This window comes from Pelmatolapia mariae, linkage group LG22 (genome assembly GCF_036321145.2).
Source record: "Pelmatolapia mariae isolate MD_Pm_ZW linkage group LG22, Pm_UMD_F_2, whole genome shotgun sequence".
NCBI lineage: Eukaryota > Metazoa > Chordata > Actinopteri > Cichliformes > Cichlidae > Pelmatolapia > Pelmatolapia mariae.
Window position 1 is genome coordinate 24,731,203 of NC_086245.2, and position 26,104 is coordinate 24,757,306.

At 39.2% G+C, this 26,104-nt stretch overlaps 2 protein-coding genes across 2 annotated transcripts; both read right to left on the reverse strand.

The window, feature by feature from the left end:
• Positions 1-696: 696 nt before the first annotated feature.
• Positions 697-4,993, reverse strand: LOC135933190 (glutathione S-transferase A-like). Its single transcript, XM_065471185.1, has 6 exons — positions 4,717-4,993; positions 3,149-3,214; positions 2,954-3,059; positions 1,393-1,511; positions 1,221-1,309; positions 697-1,116 (listed from the first exon to the last, which is right to left on the reverse strand). Exons 1-6 carry the CDS (start codon positions 4,882-4,884, stop codon positions 984-986), a joined length of 681 nt encoding a protein of 226 aa, XP_065327257.1. The 5' UTR covers positions 4,885-4,993; the 3' UTR covers positions 697-983.
• A 6,257-nt stretch (positions 4,994-11,250) lies between these two features.
• Positions 11,251-25,405, reverse strand: LOC135932360 (glutathione S-transferase A-like). Its single transcript, XM_065469789.1, has 6 exons — positions 25,213-25,405; positions 13,857-13,922; positions 13,671-13,776; positions 11,960-12,078; positions 11,789-11,877; positions 11,251-11,685 (listed from the first exon to the last, which is right to left on the reverse strand). The coding sequence occupies exons 1-6, from the start codon at positions 25,378-25,380 to the stop codon at positions 11,541-11,543; spliced, it is 693 nt and encodes a 230-aa protein (XP_065325861.1). The 5' UTR covers positions 25,381-25,405; the 3' UTR covers positions 11,251-11,540.
• Between the last annotated feature and the right edge of the window lie 699 nt (positions 25,406-26,104).

Sequence of the window (26,104 nt, forward strand, 5' to 3'; positions counted from 1 at the left end):
ATACAGGACTGAATAAAACATAATTGTGTAAAAGTCCAGAGCCTCTGAGCTTCTAACATTACACAAAGCAAAGGTCACGGTCATGAAGTGCAGGGGTTCTTTGTCCTCTGAGGGAGCTGCTGGTGAAGATGGACAGTCCTGCTTGTTCCCTGCGATGAGTTTACAGATGATGTTCCTGAAAGGACAGCTCAGCTGTGATGAAAGAGAGAAAGTTTCTCCAAACCTCTGAACCCCAGAATTCAGACCCAGCCCTATCCTCACAGTAAATGTAGCTGTTTATAATAATGTGGACTAAAGGGGAACTGTGTTGCATGCCGTCACTGGTTCAAAGCAAAATAAAAAAGAACACTTGTTATCACACTTTGTCTCTGCTTGTGTACCTTCTATATTTTGTTGTCGGTGATAAGACAATCAAATTTGACAGCAGACACTCCCCGCCCCCCAAATATTCAAATGTGGTCACCCTCTATCACAATATAAAATATTTAAATATTACTAGAATGGAAAGTTATCTCAATATTTAATGTATAAAGCCAGTGAATAAAAGTAGAATTTAAGACAGAAGAAATGTTCCCAAATTGTTTTTTGCCTATTTTATATTGCCTATAACAGATTGAGTTTGTAGGTTTGTGGCTCGCTTTCAGCTATACAACGTACAACATGTACAGAAGAGAGAAGGGGGTCACAGCTACAACATCTCTACAAAGCTAATGCACTTTTTTTTTAATTGACAAGACAAAAAAAGATGCCAAGTTGTGGAAAGGATGCAATATTGAACTATGCGAAGTCATGGAAACACAAAGCATTTGAGCTAGCTTTGAGCAGAGAAAACTAGTTCTTTACTTTACGATAGTGTGACTGAGTTATTCTGCTATTAGACAAAGCTGAACATGTATGAGTAACCAGAAACTGTTAGATACACACAGAATGCATAAGGGCAACAAAAGCTGCTCTGTCATTATGTTTACATCTGTGTATGAATATCAGATGTCTTTCAGTGTATCTTGGCCCTTGGGGTTTTCCAACCAATGAGGAGGCCAGCTGGCTTTGACACTGGGTCTCTCCTTCAGCAGATTGTAGTACTCTCCCAGTTTAGGATAACGCTCTGGAGACAACCTACGAATCAGAATTAAGAAGGATTTCAAGTCCCATGTCTACAGATCATCCTTCATTTTACTGATGACACCACATGGAAATGCAAACAGCCTCTGCGTGCTTACCCAAACCTGAAGAGAGTGCCAACTGTTGGAAAAACGACCGTGTCTGCTAGCGTGAAAGACGGTCCTGCCAGGTAAGAGCCTGAGCCCAGCTTGGAAAAAAAAATAAAAAATTACAGTTGGAACAAATCAAAGCAGGCCGAGTCTGTCTGAGTTTGTGTGTTTATGCAAATACCTTCTGCAGGTAACCCTCCCAGAGTTTGAGTTCAGTGACCAGAGCTTCTTTGTTTCTCTTCAGAGCCGACTCATGTCTCTCACCTTCAGGGACAAACCACTCATAGTAGATAACTGCATCTGAGAAAACACAAAACATTATACGTAAAATATTAGCGTTACAGATGCAAAATGTCACCACTAGATGTCCAATTGCAGTCAACTGAAAACCGTTTTCCTACCCCTCCCAATTCAAGTGCATAATCATCCATATGGTGGCCGCCGTAGGACAAAAATATTTCAGTCAGCCGACAGAGATCATAATAATTACATTTAGACTGTTTCACATCACGGCTACAGCACTGTTTCTAGTGCTGTTTGTGTGACAAAAGACTGTTAAAATCAAGTGTGCACAACATATTCCAATAATATCAGGACTTAGTGATGAATCAGGAAATTAAAAAAAACATGTGGTCAATTAAATACACTGCTCAAAAATTACACTTTACACCTCAATGGGAAAAAACATGCTTGATATCTACACTGATAGGGAGGAAAATGTGTCAGAAATTAAAATCACCAAGCTACAAAGGGCTGAATTCAAAGATGTCCTGAAAACCAAAGTGAAAACAATGATGTAGCAGGTTAGTCCATTTTACTGAAATGTCAAAGCAGCAACTCAAAATGGTGTGCAGAGGTGCTGAATTGGATTTAGGTCAGATGAGTGTGAGGGCAAGCTGATGTATCAAATCCTTCATCCTCCATGAACTCCCTACATACTCTCATCATATGAGGCCGGGCACAGTTGTGCTTCTCTAGACCCTTTCCACGTCTGTTACACGTGCTCAGGGTGAACCTGCTCTCATCTGTGAAAAGCACAGAGCACCGGTGATGAACCTGCCAATTCTGCTAGTCTATGGCAAAAGCAAATCTGGCTCCACGGTGTCAGGCAGTGAGGACAGGGGCCACCCTCATGAAGTCAGTTTCTGTTTAGTTAAACATTCATGCCAGTGTCCTGCTGGAGGTCATATCCAAGCTCTGGCAGTGTTCACCCTGTTCCTTCTTGCACAAAGGAACAGATACCGGTACTGCTGATGGGTTAAGGACCGTCTACAGCCCTGTATAGGCCTCCTACAGTAACTGCCTGTCTCCTGGAATCTCCTCCATGCTCTTGAGGCTGTGCTGAGAGACACAGCAAACCTTCTGTCAATGGCTTGTATTGATGTGCTATCCTGGAGGAGTTGGGCTACCTCTAGGGTCCAGCTATCACCTCATGCTACCAGTAGTGATAATGACCCCAGCGAAATGCAAAACTAGTGAAAAAACAAAACAAAACAGTCAACAGTTAAATTCATCAACAGCAAAGCAGCTGAAACTGATTAAAAAACCCTCTGCTACTAAACTGACCTGATCAATATCCCACAAGTTTAACTGACTTTATGCAATACTCTGATTAAAGATGGTTCCTTTAAAATTTGAGATATGCATTTTGCAGCATTCCTAAGTTCCTTGAGAGAATTGAGGCTCAGAGGAATAATTTTTAAAAGCAGATATCAGGATTTGAAATTACAGATAACACTTACTGAGTTTCTCGTAGAATGTGAGACCCTCAAACATACGCTGGTACATCAGAGCTTGTTCTGCTGGGCCATCTGGGATCAGTTTGGTTCCCTGGGATTTAAACTGGCTCTGCCAGAAAAGACACACATTTAACTGGGGCACATTTTGTGATGTTGCATTCAGTCTGAGTGAACTTTTTGTCAAAATGACGTTCTCACCTCCAGGTAAAAACAGGCTGCGTAAGATTCATTGAGAACGTTGTCTCCATGTTTGAAAGTGGGAAGCTGAAAAAGAAATTATAATAGTGTCAGCAAGAAAACTGTCAGTACTGTATAACAGGTTTTAATGCTAAGGCTACTGGGTGTTAATTAGGTTAACCTTTTGTATATCAAACAAATACAATTTAAAAAAAATGATTACTTATTTTAACAAAACTTTACTTAGATAAAACAACACTGCAGTGTTTCCAGGATTTATGGTAAAAGGCCAGTTTCCAGTAACCGCCCCCTAACCCCCTAACCCTAAGGCGTAAATTAAACTGCTAATTTTACTACACTTAGTCAGCTGCAGGTTATATTTAAGAGCCCATATTCAACGATACAACCCCTCATTTCTACATTTTATTAAACACTGTCCTGCTTTTGAGCTGTTGCCTAATAAATAAATTCAATAAGACGCATTTAAAGTGTGATTAATATATCCTAGTCAATCTCCAAAAGTTGAATCTGTTCATCTGGACGTAGCGTTTTGTAGGAGAAACGTTTCGTCACTCATCCAAGTGACTTCTTCAGTCTCAGCTGACTGCAGGTTTCCCCAGTCTTATAAACAGTACATTTGCATAATGACTGAAACCAGCCCACTGAAGGAACAATGGGCTGTGGGGTCAGTTCCTTAATCTTAATTGATCATTGCTATAAAACTTAATTGATCACTGAACCCATTGATCAGTGGGCTTTGATCAGTGGGTTTTGGTCAGTGATTGTTGATCAATGGTCATGGGAATTTGCATTATTAAGATTAAGGAACTGACCCCACAGCCCATTGTTCCTTCAGTGGGCTGGTTTCAGTCATTATGCAAATGTACTGTTTATAAGGGTTGGGGAAACCTGCAGTCAGCTGAGACTGAAGAAGTCACTTGGATGAGTGACGAAACGTTTCTCCTACAAAACGCTACGTCCAGATGAAGAGAATCAACTTTTGGAGATTTACTTTCCTGGATGATTGAGAATGCATCAAGACGATATCCTAGTCAAGTTCAAACTGGTTATCTTAAAGCTTTAATATGCATTTAAACATTTTAAACTAGTCTGTTTTTATGATAAATGAAGACAGCTACACGGTGAATTTCTCGCCTCAGATGCTTTCATAAACACATTTCCGTTAACTTTTCTCTAATGTAAACGAGCCGCCATGTTGGTGCAGCTCGGCCGCAAACTCGCATGCTCATTTCTACACGTGTCAGCTCACGAGAAATGCTCGTCCAATCAGGTGCAGCAGGGCGTGTCCTGAAGTGTCTTCCTTGAAGAAAAAAAATCTCCTTGACTAACGGAATATACGCTAAATAAAACGCTCGGTTTTTATGATTTTGTAAAAAATATCCATCAAAGTTGACACTATTTGTCGCTATTACTGCAACTCTTTATCCGTTAACCCTCTTGCAGAACAAAAGCGCCAATATCAGCGTTTATGGACGTGACGTTAACGTGAGGTTATTATATAATATTATGGTGCAAAGTCAAGTGTTGTGTTAGTTATAAGGGGTGGTGTGCTAAAAGCTCCTCCCTACCTGTCCCCTGGGGTTTATATCTAACACTTGTTGGGACTTGTGCTCCATTTTCTCGAAGGACAGCAGTTTTTGGTTGTAGCCCTGCAGGTTCTTCTCCTCCAGAGCGATCATCACCCTCCAACAGGGAGGCGAACCGGTCCCCCACAGCAGAGTCATGTCCTTGGCCATGGTTTTAACTTGAGATTCACAGTTTGGACGGTCACTGAACTGGACGCACAAAGCAACAGCGCATAGGAAAAATACCCAGTTACTTTTCTTATGGTTTGTAGGAGGGGATGTCAAGCTTTTATAAGAGCGTGATTGCCATCTACTGGCTGGAAGAAAAAACTACAACTCTATCATCATCTATCAGTTGCCTTCTTTATATTTTTGATAGTCACCACTGAATGATTTGTTGAAATAATAATAATAATAAAAATATTTGTTTGTTTGTGTACCTTCTGCACTTTGTGTAGTCGATGATAAGATGGTAATCACATTGTACACATCCTCCCCCAAATATTCACATATGCTCTGCCTCTATCCCAATACAATATAGTATTATATAGTATTTTAGCATAATTAGAAAGGTGACTGACCTGAAATAAACAAGCTGTTTTTATGAAGAATAACTGATGGAAGCTGTGTCAACATTTAATGCTATAAAACTTAATTCTGTTCCCGAACATTACTTTAAGTCATTTTATTTGTAAGCAAATATATAAACAACAAGCATCAGCCTCAGTGATGTAAAAATAAAATAATAAGCCAGTAAAAGCAATAAAAAATAAACACAATACAGACAAATAACAAATGTTAAGACTCAGAGAAAAAGCCAAGGAATAAAAATGTTTTATGTGGGGTTTAAAGACAATGGTCAGGTTCTGATGTGAAGCAGCAAGCAGGTCCAAAGGTCAGTGGCAGCTACAGCAAAGGCCCGATCTCAGATATATGCAGAAGCATCTGGTCAGCTGACTTCAGTGATATTTTGGGAGAGTGTGTAGTTAAAGGATCAGGAAGGTAGAGATGATGATGTATTCAATGACTCAGAAACAATAAATAGCCATAAATTTTTTTAAATCACATCCAAAAAGCCAAAGCAATGGGACTATGGTCTTATGTGGTGACTGGCAACCGCCCCCCCCCAAAAAAAAAAAAACATAGCAAAGCCTGGCCGATGCCAAAATAAAGCCTATTTCAGTAGTCAACCCTGGATAAAATAAAAACATGAAATGCTTTCTGAAAGCCAGCAAAAAAGAGAAAGGGCTTAGCATTTGTAAGGAACCTCAGTTTGAAGAAACTAGCTCTGATTTGTTTATCAACAGCTTTATTAACAGCTTTTATTTGTTTATCAAACATGAAGCTTTCACCTTCAGAGGAGGAGTGAGGGTCAGGAGGCCCGAATACTTCCACTTGTGTTTTTTGCTCATTCAGGTTTCAAAATGATTATTTATTTTTTTGAGAGGGAGATAGATCAGTGAGTCATCAGCATAACAGTGAAATGAAATTCCATATTCTTTGAAAATTGATCTTAATGAGAGAATATAAAGGGAATGAAGTCATCCTAGAAATGACCCTTCCAGGACCCTACGTGTCAGTGGAGGAGGTGACGATGAAAACCATCCAACGTTATGGAAAAATTTCTCCTCAAACTACAAAAAGGTCATATTGCCACACACTACATGGGACAAGGACCCATGACTAAAGTGCCTTATCAAGCTTTACCTCTTATAACGTGATTTGCTGCTGCTGTGGTCAAGTTTTAAGAATAAAAATAAAACAAAAAGAAAATCTCATGAAAAATTAAGTTTACAATAAGCGAGCTGTTAAAAATTTTAAAATATTTTTGTTTGCTGTTTACCAGGCTTCAGGTATTCTCTGAAATTACGAAGAGGGGATTCTTTGTGCTCTCTGCTTATATTACCTTCATATTAAGTCATTTTTACTTAATGTTAACTTATTTTAACATTGCACTCAACAACAAACAAATCCTCCCTAACAAAAAACTTAACTTCAGGGGCCAATTTGCATTATATTTCTTCACGTCAACATAGAAGCGGAATTGGGCTTAGTGGACTTTGGTGAATCAAAAAAATTTTAAGCATACTGTAAAAATCATTATGTAGTTTTAATAACAATTCATTACAATGTAAGGACTCACAAAGCTACTTTGTAAGACACTATAGCTCCCTCTTAAAGTTCTCAGTAAAACCTTCTTCCCAGGATTGCTTTTTTTAACTTTCTGAGCTAACAAGCTAAAATAGGTTCATGCTGAGACATGAGATGGAAAAATTTCTTAATTTTATGTATTTATTACGTTTTAACAATATCACTCTAGTAATTGAAATATCACTTTTGTGTCATTTAGTTAATTGGAACCCCAATTTGTTTATGCAAAAATATGAATAATCACTGCTGCAGATTAAAAGGAAGATTTATATGGTTTAAAGGTTCTAAATCAAATAAACCATTGCCTCAAGTTATTATAAGAGAAAACCCCGAAAATTAGAGAATCCCCTGTGAGCAAGCACTTGGTGAGAGTGGTAAGGAAAAACTCTTAACAGGAAGAAACCTCAGACAGAACCAGGCTCAGGGAGGGCTTCAGCCATCTGCCGTGGCTGGTTGGGATGTCTCTTTCACAACTGAGGAATGATGATGGAAATTTGGTTTCTTATTTGGAATTGTTCTTTTGCAGCAAAGGTGCCAAACAGTTAAATTCTTTACACTCAGGAGCATAAATAGTTTGCTGTTTAAGAAAGCTGCTGATCTCAGACTGTTTTAACACTGAATGTAGTCAGCTGCATGAAGCTGCATGAAGAAGGCATGAGATAACATTAACAAAAAAAAGTCTGATAACAGATAAAAGGTCTTCATTTGTATGCTGATCCAAAAACTTTAATCTGGAATTATTTAACACTGTGTTAACATTGCTAATGTTGTGTTAGCAGCCATGAAGTAATTAAGACTCATTCATACAAGACTAACTAGAGTGGATAATTTTGAAAAATATAATGTGATACAGGACTGAATATAACATCATTGTGTAAAAGTCCAGAGCCTCTGAGCTTCTAACATTGCGCAAAGCAAAGGTCACGATCATGAAGTGCAGGGGTTGTTCATCTTCTGGGGTGGAGCTGTAAAGATTTCCCCTCTGAGGGAGCTGCTGGTGAAGATGGAGAGTCCTGCTTGATCCCTGTGATGAGCTTACAGATGATGTTCCTGAAAGGACAGCTCAGCTGTGATGAAAGAGAGGAAGTTTTTCCAAACCTCTGAACCCAACAATTCAGATCCATCCCTGTCCTGATGATCTCAGTGTCTTTTTTTTTACCAATAGTAAATGTAGCTGTTTATATGTCTTGATGCATTCTCAGTCGTCCAGGTAAGTAAATCTCCAAAAGTTGATTCTGTTCATCTGGACGTAGCGTTTTGTGGAAGAAACGTTTCGTCACTCATCCAAGTGACTTCTTCAGTCTCAGCTGACTGCAGGTTTCCCCAGTCTTATAAACGGTACATTTGCATAATGACTGAAACCAGCCCATTGAAGGAACAATGGGCTGGGAGGCCACCTTCATCATGACCATTGATCAACAACCACTGATCAAGGTCCATTGATCAACATTGGATCAACTGCAGTTAAAGGCTTCCGGGCAACATAAATCCTCCAGAAGGCACAGCACCAGCTGCTTAACGAATGGGTGAAGCAAACAAATTTTACCATCGACATGCTAAAATCTCAAGAGGAGCAGACCCAACAGAGACTTACAATGCTTCTAGATGAGAAAACACTTAAAAACGTGTTTGACTTCACTGAGAAGGCTCGTCTAGCACAACACAAGAAGTCTAAGACCAGGCAACAAAGGAAGTTTGACTTACTTGTTGTACACCAGAAACCACAGCTAAATACGGAGAGTGCTCTAAGCGGCCAGAAGAGAGAAGGATGCGACACCGAGGATGTGGACAAGTGGGTGAAGAATTTGTCTGACAGACAGCTCACCCAAACAGAGAAAAACATCCTTGCTAAAGGGTTGAATTTTGCCGTCACACCGAGACAAATCCCGCTAGTGGAGCTGATCACAGCCACAGAAACAGCAATTCGAAACAACAATATTGCAGAAGTGGAAACAGAGCAACTACGGACGAAAGTGTTGGCCTGTCTCAGCAATGCAAAGCCCCCAGCATCCAACATCACCATGGAGGAGAGGAAGGCACTCACATCACTTAGTGACGACAACAACATTATCATCCTTCCAGCAGACAAGGGTAGGTGCACAGTATTGCTAAACCAGAAAGACTATCATGAGAAAATTTTGTCACTATTCAGTGACGAAAATACTTATGAACCCCTGAAACGAGACCCAGGAAGTGGCTACAGGAAGAGGGTGATAGACTGTCTGAAGCAGTTAGAACAAGACAAGGCTATTGACCGGACCTCATACCACAGGCTGTACCCAGGGGAATCTACACCAAGTCTGTATGGTTTACCGAAGATACATAAACAGGGTGCACCTTTAAGACCAATTGTCTGTATGATCAACTTGGTTACCTATAACATCTCTAAGTTTCTGGCTTTGATCCTCAACCCGCTGGTGGGCAGCTCTGAACACCACATCCAGAACACCCTGGATTTTGTTGAGAAGGTGAGAGATGTCATGATGGAGGCCGATGAAACCATGGTCTCGTACGACGTTACATCTCTCTTCACTTGCATCCCAGTCACAGAAGCGTTGGAGGATGACCCCAACCTCAGCAACAGGACCACTCTCAGCATTGACCAAGTGTGTTTGCTTTTGGAACTGTGTCTTCATTCCACCTACTTCACATACAAGGGTCATTTCTACAGGCAGAAACATGGGTGTGCCATGGGCTCCCCAGTTTGTACATGGAAATAGTGGAAAAGAGGGCTTTGCTATCCTACCCTGGAACACCACCAAGTCACTGGTTCAGGTATGTGGATGACACCTGGGTGAAAATCAAATCTCAAGATGTACCAAAGTTCACTGATCACATTAACTCGGTGGACTGACACATCAAATTCACCAGGGAGGATATGAAAAGTGGCAGGTTAGCCTTCTTAGACTGTGAGATTTCCATCAATAATGGGGGACATCTAAAAGCTGATGTGTACCGGAAACCTACGCATATGGATCAGTATTTCAGGGTTGACTCTCATCATCCACTGGAGCATAAACTGAGTGTCATCAGGACGCTACAACACAGAGCGAACACCATCCCCACGGACACAGCGGCCAGGAAGGCAGAAGAACAGCACATCAAGAAGGCCCTGAGTAAATGTGGTTATCCCAGCTGGACATTTGTCAAAGCTGGGAAGGCGCCAAAAGAAAGCTCCAGCCGGGATCCAGGAGAGAAGGACAACCGCTGACTAAGCGAAAACCTGTAGTGATCCCGTACGTGTCAGGAGTATCGGAACAGGTGGGACGCATTTTTTTCTAAACACCGCGTCTCTGTGGCTTTTAAACCCCAAAACATGCTGCGCCAAAAATTAGTCCACCTCAAGGATCGGGTCGCTCGACACAAACAGAGTAACATAGTGTACGCTGTTAAGTGCCAGGAGGATTGCCAGGATTTATACATCGGGGAAACCAAACAACCTCTGGCAAAGCGGATGGCACAGCACAGAAGAGCTACCTCGTCAGGCCAGGACTCTGCAGTCTGTTTACACCTACAGGCTAGTGGACACTCTTTCAATGATGAGGATGTGCACATACTGGACAGGGAGGAACGCTGGTTTGAGCGCAGAGTCAAGGAGGCCATTTACGTGAAAAGGGAAAGACCATCTCTGAATTGAGGAGGGGGCCCCCTCCTCAATTCAGGCTTTCACCATCTTACAATGCTGTGATTCAGGGGGGCATATAGACACACATAGACCGTGTGTCTATATGTTGTTGTTGGTGATAAGACATTATATTTGATATCTGACAAGCGACCCCCCCCCCCTCCCCCCTCCCCCCATATTCAAATGTGGTCACCCTCTATCTCAATATAAAATATTTAGACATTAGTATAATTACAGTGGTTTTCATTAAGGATAACTGATAGAAAGTTATCTCAACATTTAATGTATAAGGCCAGTGAGTAAAATTAGAACATTTACATCAGAAGAAATGTTCCCAGTTTGTTTGGTTTTTTTTCCTATTTTATATTGCCTATAACTGAGTTCATAGGTTTGTGGCTCGCCTTCAGCTATACCACACACAACATGTACAGAGGAGAGAAGGGGGTCACAGCTCCTGCAACGGATGAAGTGTATACAAAAAGAATTCTGAATTCAAATCATCATCGTCACTTTGTCTTCTGTGGTTTTCAGGCGTTTTGTGCATTCCTTCTTTTTAAGAATGTGCCAGACTGGATTTGGCCACTCGTAGTTTAACACAGAGCAAGTTCAGGAAAATGTCTAAAAAGCTCTGGAAATTGATCCAACAAAGACTAAAACATGAGGTGACTTTGTACCTGTATTGCAAATAGAAGTTTTTTGTTATAAATGTGCAAGTCTTGAATCAGTGCACAAACATACAAAAGAAAAACATGTCTACAAAGCTAATGCACTTTTTTTTTTAATTGTCAGGATGGAAAAAGATGCCAAGTTGTGGAAAGGATGCAATATTGAACTATGCAAAGTCATGGAAACACAAAGAATTTGAGCTAGCTTTGAGCAGAGAAAACTAGTTCTTTACTTTACGATAGTGTGACTGAGTTATTCTGCTATTAGACAAAGCTGAACATGTATGAGTAACCAGAAACTGCTGTTAGATATACACAGAATGCATAAGGGCAACAAAAGCTGCTCTGTCATTATGCAGCATCATGTTTACATCTGTGTATGAATATCAGATGTCTTTCAGTGCGTCTTTCACTGTATCTTGGTCCTTGGGGTTCTCCCACCAATGAGGAGGCCAGCTGGCTTTGACACTGGGTCTCTCCTTCAGCAGATTGTAGTACTCTCCCAGTTTAGGATAACGCTCTGGAGACAACCTACGAATCAGAATAAGAAGACTTTCAAGTCCCGTGTCTACAGATCATCCTTCATTTTACTGATGAGACCACATGGAAATACAAACAGCCTCTGCGTGCTTACCCAAACCCAAAGAGTGCACCAACTGTTGGAAAGATGACCACGTCTGCTAGCGTGAAAGACGGTCCTGCCAGGTAAGAGCCTGAGCCCAGCTTGAGAAAAAAAAAAAAAAACGCAGTTGGAACAAATCAAAGCAGGCCGAGTCTGTCTCAGTTTGTGTGTTCATGCACATACCTTCTGCAAGTAACCCTCCCAGAGTTTGAGTTCAGTGACCAGAGCTTCTTTGTTCCTCTTCAGAGCCGACTCATGTCTCTCACCTTCAGGGACATACCACTCATAGAAGGCAGCTGCACCTGAAAAACACAAACCATTATACGTAAAATATTAGCATTAAAGAAGCAAAATGTTACCACTAGATGTCCGATTGCAGTCAACAGAAAACTGCATAATCATCCATATGGTGGCCGCCGTAGGACAAAAATATTTCAGTCAGCCGACACAGATCATAATAATTACATTTAGACTGTTTCACATCACGGCTACAGCACTGTTTCTAGTGCTGTTTGTGTAACAAAAGATTGTTGTGCACACTTGATTTTAACATATTCCAGTAATATCAGGACTTAGTGATAAATCAGGAAATTAAAAAACATATGGTCAATTAAATACACTGCTCAAAAATTACACTTTGAAAACACCTCAGTCTCAATGGGAAAAAAAAAACATGCTTGATATCTACACTGATAGGGAGGATTATGTAACTCAAGCAACTCAAAATGGTGTGCAGAGGTGCTGAATTGGATTTAGGTCAGATGAGTGTGAGGGCAAGCTGATGTATCAATTTCTTCATCCTCCATGAACTCCCTGCATACTCTCATCATATGAGACCGGGCACTGCTGTGCGGAAGGAACCAAGAACCCACTGCACCAGCGTAGAGGCTGAGAATGGGTCCAATGATTTCATCCTGATACCCAGTAGCAGTCAGGGTGCTGTTGCCTACCCTGTAGAGGTCTGTGTGTCCCTCCATGGATATGTCGTCCCAGACCAGTCATTCTGAATGATGTTACAGAGAGCATAACGTTCTCTGCGGCTTCTCTAGACCCTTTCCACGTCTGTTACACGTGCTCAGGGTGAACCTGCTCTCATCTGTGAAAAGCACAGAGCACCAGTGATGAACCTGCCAATTCTGCTAGTCTATGGCAAAAACAAATCTGGCGCCACGATGTCGGGTAGTGAGCACAGGGGCCACCCTCATGAAGTCAGTTTCTGATTGTTTAGTCAGACATTCACGCCAGTGTCCTGCTGGAGGTCATATTCAAGTTCTGGCAGCGTTCACCCTGTTCCTTCTTGCACAAAGGAGCAGATACTGGTCCTGTTGATGGTTTAAGGACCATCTACAGCCCTGTATAGGCCTCCTACAGTAACTTCCTGTCTCCTGGAATCTCCTCCATGCTCTTGAGACTGTGCTGGGAGACACAGCAAACCTTCTGTCAATGGTTTGTATCCTGGAGGAGTTGGACTACCTCTAGAGTCCAGGTGTCGCCTCATGCTAACAGTAGTGATAATGACCCTTGCCAAATGCAAAACTAGTGAAAAAAAAAACAGTCAGAAAAAACTGAGGAGGAAAAAAATATCAGTGTCCTCCACCTGTAAAACCATTCCTGTTTTTGGGGTCATCTCATTGTTGCCTATCTAGTGCACCTGTTGTTAATTCATCAACAGCAAAGCAGCTGAAACTGATTAAAAAACCCTCTGCTACTAAACTGACCTGATCAATATTCCACAAGTTTAACTGACTTTATGCAATACTCTGATTAAAAATTGTTCCTTTAAAATTTGAGATATGCATTTTGCAGCATTCCCAAGTTCCTTGAGAGAACTGAGGCTCAGAGGAATAATTTTTAAAAGCAGATATTAGGATTTGAAAATACAGATAATACTTACCGAGTTTCTCGTAGAATGTGAGACCCTCAAACATGCGCTGGTACATCAGAGCTTGTTCTGCTGGGCCATCTGGGATCAGTTTGGTTCCCTGGGATTTAAACTGGCTCTGCCAGACATTAGGAAAAGACACATATTTTGATGTTGCGTTCAATGTGAGTGAACTTTTTGTTAAAATGACGTTCTCACCTCCAGGTAAAAACAGACTGCGTAAGATTCATTGATGACATTGTCTCCATGTTTGAAAGTGGGAATCTGAAAAAGAAATTATAATAGTGTCAGCAAGAAAACTGTCATTAGGTACTCCATAACAGGTTTTAATGCTAAGGCTACTGGGTGTTAATTAGGTTAACCTTTTGTACATCAAACAAATAAATTTTTTTTTAAAAATTGATTACTTTACTGAGATAAAATAACACTCTGCAGTGTTTCCAGTATTTATGGTCAAAGGCCAGTTTCCTACGGAAGCGTAGAGCTGCCACCCAGGCAAAAGAAAAATAGAAGTATATCACGTTATAACGTGAAAAGTTTATTGTTCTAACAAGATACTTTTCATGTTTGTACAATATACTTTTCACGTTTGAACAACATAATATCACGTTATTACAATATACATAATTATCACGTCCGTACAATATAAATATTATATTGTACGAACGTGATCATATATTGTACAAACGTAAAAAAAGATACCATTAGAATAACATTTTTTATTGTAAGAACGTAAAACGTGTTGCGTTCGGAAACACAAATCCATGGTAGGTGTGGAGAGCTCGTGCTCTTCAGAACTGGCACTTAACTTTCAATGCCCTGCTTTCAACATGGACACAAACACTGATAGCCCACTTCTGAGATTTCTTCGGAATCGTGGTGTACCTGAGGACTGTCTCTTACAAATGCTACAAGAACGCGTAAGTGCTCTCTTGAGGGGGGAATTTGTAAAACTCGCTTTTTATGAAGTTACAGCGTCTAAAAATGTGGCATATTGCTAAGTTAGCAAACACAGCAGTTTTCGCTTCTCTCGCTTTGACTGCGTAAGGATGTAACGGTAGGCTGCATTGGTGTGGATCTATATGGAATTGAGAATGTAAAACAAATTAACTCGCTGTATAAAACTGGGTCGTTGTTACGACCACAGTTATTAAATGTTACTAATTAACCCGTATGCAGATTCCAGGTTTCTTAAATATATCACTATATTATGTGATGCTATGTTCCTTGTTTATCTAAAAACAAATGAATTAAACTGTGTTTATATTGATATTTGCTTCAATTTAAAACACCAATGAGTTCAACCCTTTGTGCATTGTGCAACTGAAAGATACGTGAATACTAATTTACTTTTTCAAAAGTGGGCATTGTATATACTGTAATATTTCTATTAATGACATGTTAGAGAATCTAATTAATGTTGCTGGCATAGAGAGAGGAAAAGAATAAATGCTAAATATTGATGGCTGCCACTAAAATAATAACAGACAATTATCAAAACACATGTGAAATGTACATACATTTATTTTAGTGATGTACCTCATGTGGTGTGGCAGCAGGTATACCTTGTACTTCTGCATAGTAATAAATATCTGTTATTACAGATTGATGCCACAGTGATTAATTTCATGGATGACAAGACCCTGTCTGGTTACATCCCAACATATGGTGATCGGATAGCTGCCAGACGGTTCTGCTTGGAAAACAGTGGTGCAAGTACTAAGGAATCAAGAAAAAACTAATTGCTCGAAAAATTGAAGAAAAAGATGGGAATCAATGAAAATGAGAAGAAACCTGATCATGAGGAGGCATTCGTTTCTAAGAGAAAAAGAACATATGCAAAAAACAACAAATGGGCTGAGAAAAAGACTCGAAAAATTGAGTTAGGGTGGATCCATGAAGGTAAGCAAGTGAGAAAGTGCAGAGGAGGAGGAACAAGGACCTTTGATGTGCCCAAAGACTCCAAAAAAGCTGACATATTACAGTATGGTAAAGATCTTTTCTTTCCAAGTGGAAAAAGCAAATTTGGAAGATGGGAGGTGTTCAGTCATGACATATTAGACTATCAGGAAGAGGCTGTATTTGATGAAGATGTCACAGTTGGAGAACTCTACTCAGCACTTAAAATGGGAATGCTGAGATTTTACTTGTGCACAAGAAGATTTTCCAATGATGAAGATGATGAAGAAGTTTATGATAGAGGGAAAACACATGTAAACAATGTTACACAACTGACTGACTCACATCAAGGAGATGAAGAAGCTTCTCACACTGTTGTGATGTCATCATCAGAATCTAGGGATACTGATGAAGACGTATTATTAGACACATCTGAGGTAATGATTGGACCCTACCTTGGAGAGCCTCTGCCTTGTCAACTTGATGACACTGTAATAGATGAACCATTCCTGCAGCTTGAGGAAGATGATCTGGTCATTACATCCATTACACTTCCTCCAACAAACACAGCAGTCAGTAGTCCAGACACATCTATAAGCAATGAAGCAATAAGCTCTGCAGGATCATATGATGTTGTCTGTGTTACCATCAAACTTCACAGGGTTACTATTCTGGAGGAGATGATCAGCCAGTTCAAAGATCCAGCACTCCTCATACACCCTCTAAAATACACCTACATTGATGAAAAAGGAGCTGATGCAGACGGTGTATCAAGAGATGTGTATGCTGCATTTTGGTCAGAGTTTGTAGACAACACAGCTGAAGGAGAGGAGTTCAGAGTGCCATCACTGTCTCCTAAATGGCAGGAAGAAGAGTGGAAATCCATGGGTAGAATTTTACTAGGGAAGGGATTTCAAGACCATGGATATTTCCCTTGTCGCCTTGCTCCTGTTTTCACAGTGGCACTCATCTTCGGTGAGAATCAAGTATCAGATGATCTGCTGTTTGAAAGTCTTCTCTTTTACCTAAGTCAATCAGATAGGGATCTGATAACAAGGGCTCTAAAAGAAGATCTTTCAGATGAAGACAGGGATGAAGTGCTGGATCTCATGGATCGCCTGGATGCATCAGTGCTTCCAACCAAAGAGAACTTAAAAGGCCTTCTTCTGAAAGTCGCACACAAACAATTAATCCAAAAACCAGCACAAAAACAGAAAATGTCCTTAGTTGCAAGCCACTTCCTAAAAGAAGCTTTTCAAAGAAGATAAAAAGATAAAAAGCCAACAATGAGAAAGCTTTTGAAGTTGTGTACTGCCTCTCCCACCATTAAACCAGAGAAGCAGAGCTTCAGATTTCTGCACCAGTACATCAGAGGACTTGACGATACAGGGCTCAGAAGGATGTTCAGGTTTCTTACTGGGTCAGATGTCATCTGTGTTGACAAGGTTGAGGTACTGTTCACGCCTGTGGATGGACTGGCACGACGACCTGTGGCACACACATGCAGCCCTCTTCTGGAACTACCATGGACATACACGTCCTACCCAGAACTACGAAATGAACTGGACAATGTTTTGGCTGCTAAAAGCTCTTATGAGTTCAGCATAGCTTGATTAAAGTCCATCATGTTTAAACCAAAGAATGAAAGGTTTGCACTAACAATGAGGGGCTATGAAGCTATAAAGTTTGTTAAACCCACAAACAGGGAACACATCATTGTATAAAAAAAGAAAGAGCTTAAATTTCAGGGAAGTGTTTTATTAGTAACCCCCCCCAAAAAAATTTTTTTTTCATATTTGAATTTGTTTTCAAAAATTGTGGATAACATCAATTTGTTTCCACCATGAAAAATGTAAATTTCAGTTTAAATTTTCATGCTTAAAAGTTTTACTAGTTTAAATGCTAACTAATTATGTTTAATCAGTTCATATGGTTAGCAGCAAGAGGTGAACTATGCTTATAATTACAGAGTTCTTATCATGTGTCAAGGTCGTTTCCACAGGTCTGTGGTACAGTTCTGTAGGATACAAGATGTCTGCTTGAGGGGATGTTTTGTTTAGTAATAATTCAATAATTCAATAATTATTTTCAAGTATCTTTTTTACCTTTCCACCAGTCATTTGTTTAGAACATATTTTAAGGGAATAACTTTGGAAGGCAATGTGTTTGATGCAATAGTTGACTGGAATAAAAGACACAGAAAATTGGCACATAAGTTAAGTTTTGTAGTGTTTATCAAGAGTCTGTGTTTTCTTCTCCTTGAACACAAATAAATGGGAGGTTAACATCTAACAGTGTTTGTTAATTATTAAATAATGCAGAATTTTTATATTTGCCAGTTTACAAGAAACCGTTCATGGGTGAAAAGCAGTTGCACAGTGTGTTCAGTAAAATTTAAAACAATATTTCATGAATGAGAATGTATAGGATCAGCAGTTTAAAAAATGTTTTTTCGACTGTCTTAAAACAGAAATCAGATATAATAGAAATTTAGTGATAAAATAATTGGAAATGCCAAAAGGTTGAGATTCTTCAATCCACGTCTTTCTACTGATTTATTTTTAAAACATTTTGCGTATTCAAGCATTTACTTCAATGTTCTAATTTCAATTAATAAACAGGTGTCAAATGTTTTCTTTAGATTGGAAGCAAACACCTGTTTTTTGCATAAATGTCTCAGTCAAAATATTTAAAAAAAGAAAAGCAATACTAATACAAGGACCTGGTTTAATTTTGATTCTTCACTGGAGTACATAGATTTGGTTAAATATATTTAGACATGCTTGCTTGCTACAATCTTGAACCATAAATCCAAACAAAATAATAATAATTTTATTTTCTATTGTTTATTGCACAAATAAAACATTGTACCAAAAAATATGTCCGTAAAAATTCCCAAAGCCCAATTATATTTAGGTTTATAAGTCCTTCAGTATATAGGCTCTCAGGAAGAGATACAGTTCAATGGATTCATCTGCTGTGCTTGGTGGAAGTAAGAAGTTCTCTGACATTATAAGGCAACACAAACTGAAAACGGTTTCATCACAGGTATAAGGTCCTCTCTGTTGGCATTCTTGCTTACAAGCATCCACTGCCTCCCGAGAAACCTCTTTCAGATGATCCTGTCCTCCAAAGAGATGAGGGAAGGTGTACATGAGAATCGGACGTCCACTTGGAGCAACAGTATTTCTGCTTCTGCTTATTATGTGGGTGTTCCACAAATGTGGAACTTGCTGCAGCTCTTCCTGTTAAATATTAAAAATTAAAAAATCTCATATCAGTAAAAGAACACATTTCTCTTTTCTCAACATGTTACCCAAAAGCACCACACAGTGTAGTGCTGGGCGATATGACGATATATATCGTGTGGACGATAGAAAAGTGTCTATCGTGCCATTTGTCTTCTATCGTTTCTATCGTTTCTAACCCGAATTTTACAAATTATTACATAAAATATATCATTAACCCCATTAAACCGGTCGGAGCAGGCAAACTCCGTTTTCCCTAACTATTTTTAAATCCCTGTAGAACTGTAACCACGTAAGGTAGTGCAATAATGTTTTTTTTTTGCATATGAAACGGTAGGAGTTGTACTTACATCTTATTCCATTAGCTTGCCCTAGGTCACGGTTTCCTTCCACATATAGCTTTGCAAAAATTGCATAAAAAGCACTTCCAGCAACAAAAACATAATATTCCAGACTTGCAGCAACAAAAACATAATATTCCAGAAACAGGCTTTGCCGATCCGATCAGCTGTTCATAACACTTCCTACGTTGGAATATAACTCAGCGCGAACTATCGCATGTCCGCCATTACATGTCCGAAACCGGAAGTGACGTCATTTTCGCGGAAAATGTAGTTTTTTAAGCTTCAAAGCCTATGTTGGTGTTTTTAAAAGTCATGTTTGACTTTATGTTCTTCTGTATCGTTTCTGGGATGCTTAGAAGTCAAATTACACTGCTGTAAATCGTTTATTTTGATGCACATCCTGTGTTTTTGCAAATTTGCATTTATTCATTTTCATTTTTCCTGTAGTATATAAAAATTTGTGTATCTCAAAAATAAAACTATGAAGACACTCAAAATAAATAAATTTTAAGATAAGCTCTGGTGGACTTGGTTCTATGGTAGGTCTTAAAGGGTTAAATAGCCTGTGCAAATATATTAATGTTGTCTTCTCACTTTACATACTCTTAACTTTATGCAAGAGAAAATAAAGTATAAAAAAATGACATTTTTCACAAAGAAACTCTGTCTTGTTGTTTTGCAACATGGTGCTGCTTTACGTGCACCCGGATTTGCGACATGCTTTACAGTAACTCAAAACAAAGACTGCACCCTCTCCACTCGCTGTTTAAAGACTGCATACTTTCCAGATGACCACAGGTCAGGTGGTATATCGTGATATATATCGTTATCGTGATATAAAATAATTCATATCGTGATAAATATTTTTTCCATATCGCCCAGCACTAACACAGTGACAGTCAGAAAAACAGAGTTTATCAAAAATACTCAACAACAAGAGTAACAGTGGTAGATATGTGATACTGTGGAAAATTTAAAGTAATTATTGAATGTGAATTGTTTTAGACAGTGTGATTTTATGTTTCTGCCCAGTGAAATATGCATTTTTTTCATATCCAGAACAAAATGATAATAAGCATGGTTTATGTGCATGGTGGGTGTTAAAGCGAACTTTTTATTGTATCTCCGTGTCTCTCTTTCTCCCTAACACACACACACACACAATGACTCATTAAAAGAATATAAACATAGTTACATACCTCGATGACGCTTGTCAAAAAAACATCCAGAAAAGCAGTCACTGTCTTTTAGTTCCTGGAGACTATTTATCCAGTGCTGAGCATGATGTCATCTCAGAAAGGCCCACTAGCCTTCAATACGCTGATTGTGATTGCTGGACCCAGTAATAAAACAGTTTCTGACGTTCGGATCCATAGTCCATCACAAGAATCGTTGCATCTCCGCCATTATGACATTTTCTCTTCCCAAATCAGAGCGAATCCTAGCAGGTGTGCCCATCCTCTTTTCAACTTCTGCTATGAAATAGCCAGCAATGACTTTGGGATCATGGTTTGTTGAATGAAGCCAAATCATAACTCTCAAAAAGCCATCAATAGCTCCATTTATACAGATTCCAAAAGGCTTCAGTTTGTCATAGGAGTCAACATGCCACATGAAATTTGGTCCAGGATTTACATACGTGCGTCGCATTAGGTGATTTCTGCGTCGTTACTCAACGCCGTAAGGGTCAAGATATTTCAGTAAATGTCTTACAGTACTCTGCGTGACAACATAATCTGCCTGAATGCAGTTCAGGTGGTGTAGTTTGTATCCATGGAGCCTCCCGTGTCCCTCCAGTTGATCAATAAGAAATCCTGCCACCTCAATCGGATCGGACTCATTCTTTCTCCTGTACAGTCCCATGCTTTTTAGGTTTCTTCTAAGTGTTCGCATGCTTATCACAATACTGTCCAAACTGCTCAATAACAGCAAAATCTCCCCATGCCTCAATCCAAGCATAAAATAGAACTTAATTAATTCCAATAAACGAGCCATTTTCTTGCACTCTGATCTGCACTGTCACCCACTTCACTATGTTTTACGGCAATATATCATGCTCGAACAATAAAAGATATGTTATAACGTGAAAACTTTATTGTTCAAACAATATAATTATCACGTTGGTACAATATAATGTTTATATTGTACGGACGTGATAATTATGTATATTGTAATAACGTGATATTATGTTGTTCAAACGTGAAAAGTATATTGTACAAACATGAAAAGTATCTTGTTAGAACAATAAACTTTTCACATTATAACGTGATATACTTCTATTTTTCTTTTCCCTGGGTGGCAGCTTTACGCTTCCGTAGTTTCCAGTCTGAGATTTGGAAAGTGTAAAGAAAGATTTAAATTAAACTGCTTATTTTACTAAACCTAGTCAGCTGCAGGTTATATTTAAGAGCCCATATTCAGTGATACAACCCCTCATTTGTACATTTTATATAGCAGTCCTGCTTTTAAGCTGTTGCCTAATAAATACATTTATTAAGACACATTTAAAGTGTGATGAAAACATGCTAGTCAAGTTCAAACTGGTTATCTTAAAGCTCCCATTCATTACTATGCATTTAAACATTTTAAACTAGTCTGTTTTTATGATAAATGAAGACAGCTACACGGTGAATTTCTCGCCTCAGATGCTTTCATAAACACATTTCCGTTAACTTTTCTCTAATGTAAACAAGCCGCCATGTTGGTGCAGTTCAAAACTGCAAACTTGCGTGCTCATTTTGACAGCCCATATTTTTTCGAGCACGTGTCAGTTCACGAGAAATGCTCATCCAATCAGGTGCAGCAGGGCGTGTCCTGAAGCATCTTCCTTGAAGAAAAAAAATCTCCTTGAGTAAAGTAGTGATGGGATTTCTGGATCTTTTTAGAGAACCGGCTCTTTCGGCTCGGCTCACTAAAAAGAGCCGGCTCTTTCGGCTCCCAACCGGCTCTTCAGGTTGTTTTGTTGCTTTAATTAATTTATTATTAACAACAATATAAAATTATGCACAAAAGGAATTAGTAATGTAAAAAAAAACAACTGTGGTTTTATTTATATATGTTTATATATAAATATATACGGTGGACCCTAGAGACAAAGCATGTACAAACTCCAAAAAGCACGTACAAACTCCAAAACACATTTCTAGCGTTAACTGAACTTCCAAAACAGAGCTACCTAGATCACTTAAATTAAACAATTGAAAGCATATGTATATTGTTTGTGTATTTATACAAAGGCAGTCATATATTCAAATAATTTAAATAAATGTTCATTTACCTGTTACTACCACACACCAAATCCGGTCGTTGGTACTTCCTGGCTTGTGTAGCCACTAGGTAACAAAAGCTCAACACTGCCCCTAGCATCCTGGAGCACTTCTGTTGTGTTTTGGAGTTTGTACTAGGGCTGGGTGATATATCGAGTTTTTTAAAAATATCGATATATTTTCATACGAGATATAAGATGTGACAATATCGTTTATATCGATATCGATATGTTACGTTATAATTATACTTGTGGAGCTGCAAGTTTGTCTCTCTTTTGTCCACTTTTGTCTCTATGCTGCGTTACTCGGCCTCGCCTCTCCTTCACTGAACACAACTCCCCCTCCCCCATAGCTTCACCTGCAGGCAACGACAAGATGAACACGGCAAATCTCCGTTAACGAGTTACCGCGGATCGCCCCGTGCGTGGGGCTGGACGGCGTCAACGTGTTAGTGAGCTAACTGCGCTAACGTGACCTAAAATCCTTTCATTTTCTCAAAAATTGACAGCGCGTCTTATGTATGAATTCTGGTTGTGCTTACTGACCGCGAACCGATTTTATGTGGTACACGGCGCTCAGCAATCTGTCAAAAAATGTTTTAGTACGACTTTGGTAAGCTACGGAGCCGCACCACTTGATGGCTTGTCGGAGCATTACGGCTACCGTAGTCTGGAGCCTCGCAGAGTGATACGTACTGTGCTTCAACGTAGGGCTGTTCGATATAACGATATATATCGGATGACGATATAAAAACGTCTATCGTTTCATTTTACGCTATCATTTGTTTCGTGGTGCGCAAAATAAACTGTTTACGGCAATATTTTTTCATCATTTTGATGGTCACTGTAGTGGCTATATTAATTTCTTAAAGTTCTCTCTTTCTCTTATATTTAATATAACCACACTACAGACTGACAAGCACTTGTTTTTATGTGTTGTCGTTAGCAACAACGACTGTAAAACCACGGCATGTCCGCTTGTTTTTTTTCCACATAAACCTTTCACAATAAATCTCAAGATCCTGTTGAGACTTTTTAAAATAAACTGAATCATGTGAAAGATACAGAGTATTTACGGATGAGAAGCAAAAAAAAGCCGTCAGGTGCTAAAAAATAAACATTAGACTCAAACGTTAGAACAGGCTTTTCTCCACAGCACGCTGTGTAATAAATACTCACAAAGGAAACGGCGGCTGTTACAACTTATGTCTAAAAATGTATAGTTCCATGCATCAGTTAAAACACTCGACTCTAGGTCCATGACGACCAGCTGGAAACACTTCACGCAAGTCGAGCTGCCCGAGATTCACAGAATTTACAGAAAATGTTGCATTTTTGTGATTTATATCGTATCGGACGATAGATGTCTTAATATCGGGATATGAGATTTTGGTCATATCGCACAGCCCTACTTCAACGTAATATTACCGTATTACAAAGAGGATTTCAAACTCAAGGCTGTCAGTCACGCAGTAGAAGTTGGGAACAGAGCAGCTGTGAAATCTGTCTTTGTAATTATGCTCAGCGTCTTTTAGTTTACATTTTGACTGCACAATTGTGAGCTTTTTGTTATGCACAAAAACAACATTGTTTTCTTTTATTTATGAAGCATTATTATTTAATAAATGCTGATAATTTATTTTTGAGTAATTTCTTCATGTACATCTACGCTGTATGTTAATAAAAGTGCCTGTGTGACATCTGGAACACAGCTTTGACTAAGAACTCTCTTTTTGTTCTTACCTTATGGCTTTAAAAAAAATATATCGAGATATATATCGTATATCGCCATCCAGCTAAAAAATATCGAGATATGAATTTTGGGTCATATCGCCCAGCCCTAGTTTGTACGTGCTTCTGAGTTTTTACGTGTTTTGGAGTTTTTACGTGTTTTGGAGTTTGTACGTGCTATGGAGTTTTTACGTGTTTTGGAGTTTTTGCGTGTTTTGGAGTTTTTAAGTGCTTCGGGGTTTGTACGTGCTTCGGAGGTTGTACGTGTTTCGTCTCTAGGGGCCACTGTAAGTATACTTTTATTTATTCACTCCACATAAAATGTAATAAATAAATCATATAATACAAAAACCAACTATTTACATTTCAGCTTTTAACTATTTAAATTTTCAGCTTTTTCCTTTTAAACAAATTTTAAGTGAAACAACACAAAACACTGCAAATCACAACACAAATATAAACATGAAAAAATATGAAAACAAAAAGAAGATGCACATTCTCTGTCATATGGGCCTGCATGAATAAACTTTCTGAATCCGAAAATAGTTGTGGATGATTACTATACCTTTCTAATGTGACGTTGTTGTCCCTGGCTTTCTTTCTCTCTCTGTTTTTCCCTCCTGCTCTGTTCCTGTGCTACTACGAGTGTAACTACCGCCCCTCCCCCCTCTTCCCAGCGCAAGCACAAGGTTCGCGTGCGGAGTGAAGCGGGAAAAAAGTGCGAGAGAGGGTGAGAGAAAGAAAAAAAAAAAACCACGGCTTGCGTCGTTCACTTCAAAGAACCGGCTCTAAGAGCCGTTTCGTTCGCGACCGACACATCACTAGAGTAAAGGAATATACCCTAAATGAAACGCTCGGTTTTTATGATTTTGTACAAGCATTAATCAGAATTGACACTATTTGCCGCCATTACTGCAACTCTTTATCCGTTAACCGTCCTGCAGAGCAACAGCGCAGATATCAGTGTTTATGACCGTGACTAAGGTGAGGCTATTATATAATATTATGGTGCAAAGTCAAGTGTTTTGTTAGTTATACGGGGTGATTTGATAAAAGATCGTCCCTACCTGTCCCCTGGGGTTTATATCTAACACTTGTTGGGACTTGTGCTCCATTTTATCGAAGGACAGCAGTTTTTGGTTGTAGCCCTGCAGGTTCTTCTCCTCCAGAGCGATCATCACCCTCCAACAGGGAGGCGAGCCGGTCGCCCACAGCAGAGTCATGTCCTTGGCCATGGTTTTAACTTGAGATTCACAGTTTGGACGGTCACTGAACTGGACGCAGAAAGCAATTGCGCAGAGGACAAATACTCAACTTACTTTTCTTATGGTTTGTGGGAGGGGATGTCAAGCTTTTATAAGAGCGTGATTGCCATCTACTGGCTGGAAAAAGAAATTACAACTCTGTCATCTTCTATCAAACTACAAAAAGGTCATATTGCCACCCACTACATGGGACAAGGACCCATGACTAAAGTGCCTTATCAAGCTTTACCTCTTATAACGTGATTTGCTGCTGCTGTGGTCAAGTTTTAAGAATAAAAATAAAACAAAAAGAAAATCTCGTGAAAAATTCAGTTTGCCTCCTTTATATTTTTGATAGTCACCACTGAATGATTTGTTGAAATAATAATTAAAAAAAATATTTATTTGTTTGTGTACCTTCTGCACTTTGTGTAGTCGATGATAAGATGGTAATCACATTGTACACATCCTCCCCCAAATATTCACATATGCTCTGCCTCTATCCCAATACAATATAGTATTATATAGTATTTTAGCATAATTAGAAAGGTGACTGACCTGAAATAAACAAGCTGTTTTTATGAAGAATAACTGATGGAAGCTGTGTCAACATTTAATGCTATAAAACTTAATTCTGTTCCTGAACATTACTTTAAGTCATTTTAATTGTAAGCAAATATATAAACAACAAGCATCAGCCTCAGTGATGTAAAAA

Excerpts from the sequence above, each read along its gene's own strand:
- LOC135932360 (XM_065469789.1), bottom strand. The coding sequence starts at position 25,380 with ATGGCCAAGGACATGACTCTGCTGTGGGCGACCGGCTCGCCTCCCTGT. Across the intron at positions 12,079-13,670 it reads CACATTCTACGAGAAACTCG|GTGCAGCTGCCTTCTATGAG; the intron begins GTAAGTATTATC and ends TGTGTTTTTCAG. Across the intron at positions 11,686-11,788 it reads GGTGCACTCTTTGGGTTTGG|GTTGTCTCCAGAGCGTTATC; the intron begins GTAAGCACGCAG and ends TCTGATTCGTAG.
- LOC135933190 (XM_065471185.1), bottom strand. The coding sequence starts at position 4,884 with ATGGCCAAGGACATGACTCTGCTGTGGGGGACCGGTTCGCCTCCCTGT. Across the intron at positions 1,512-2,953 it reads CACATTCTACGAGAAACTCA|ATGCAGTTATCTACTATGAG; the intron begins GTAAGTGTTATC and ends GTGTTTTCTCAG. Across the intron at positions 1,117-1,220 it reads GGCACTCTCTTCAGGTTTGG|GTTGTCTCCAGAGCGTTATC; the intron begins GTAAGCACGCAG and ends TCTGATTCGTAG.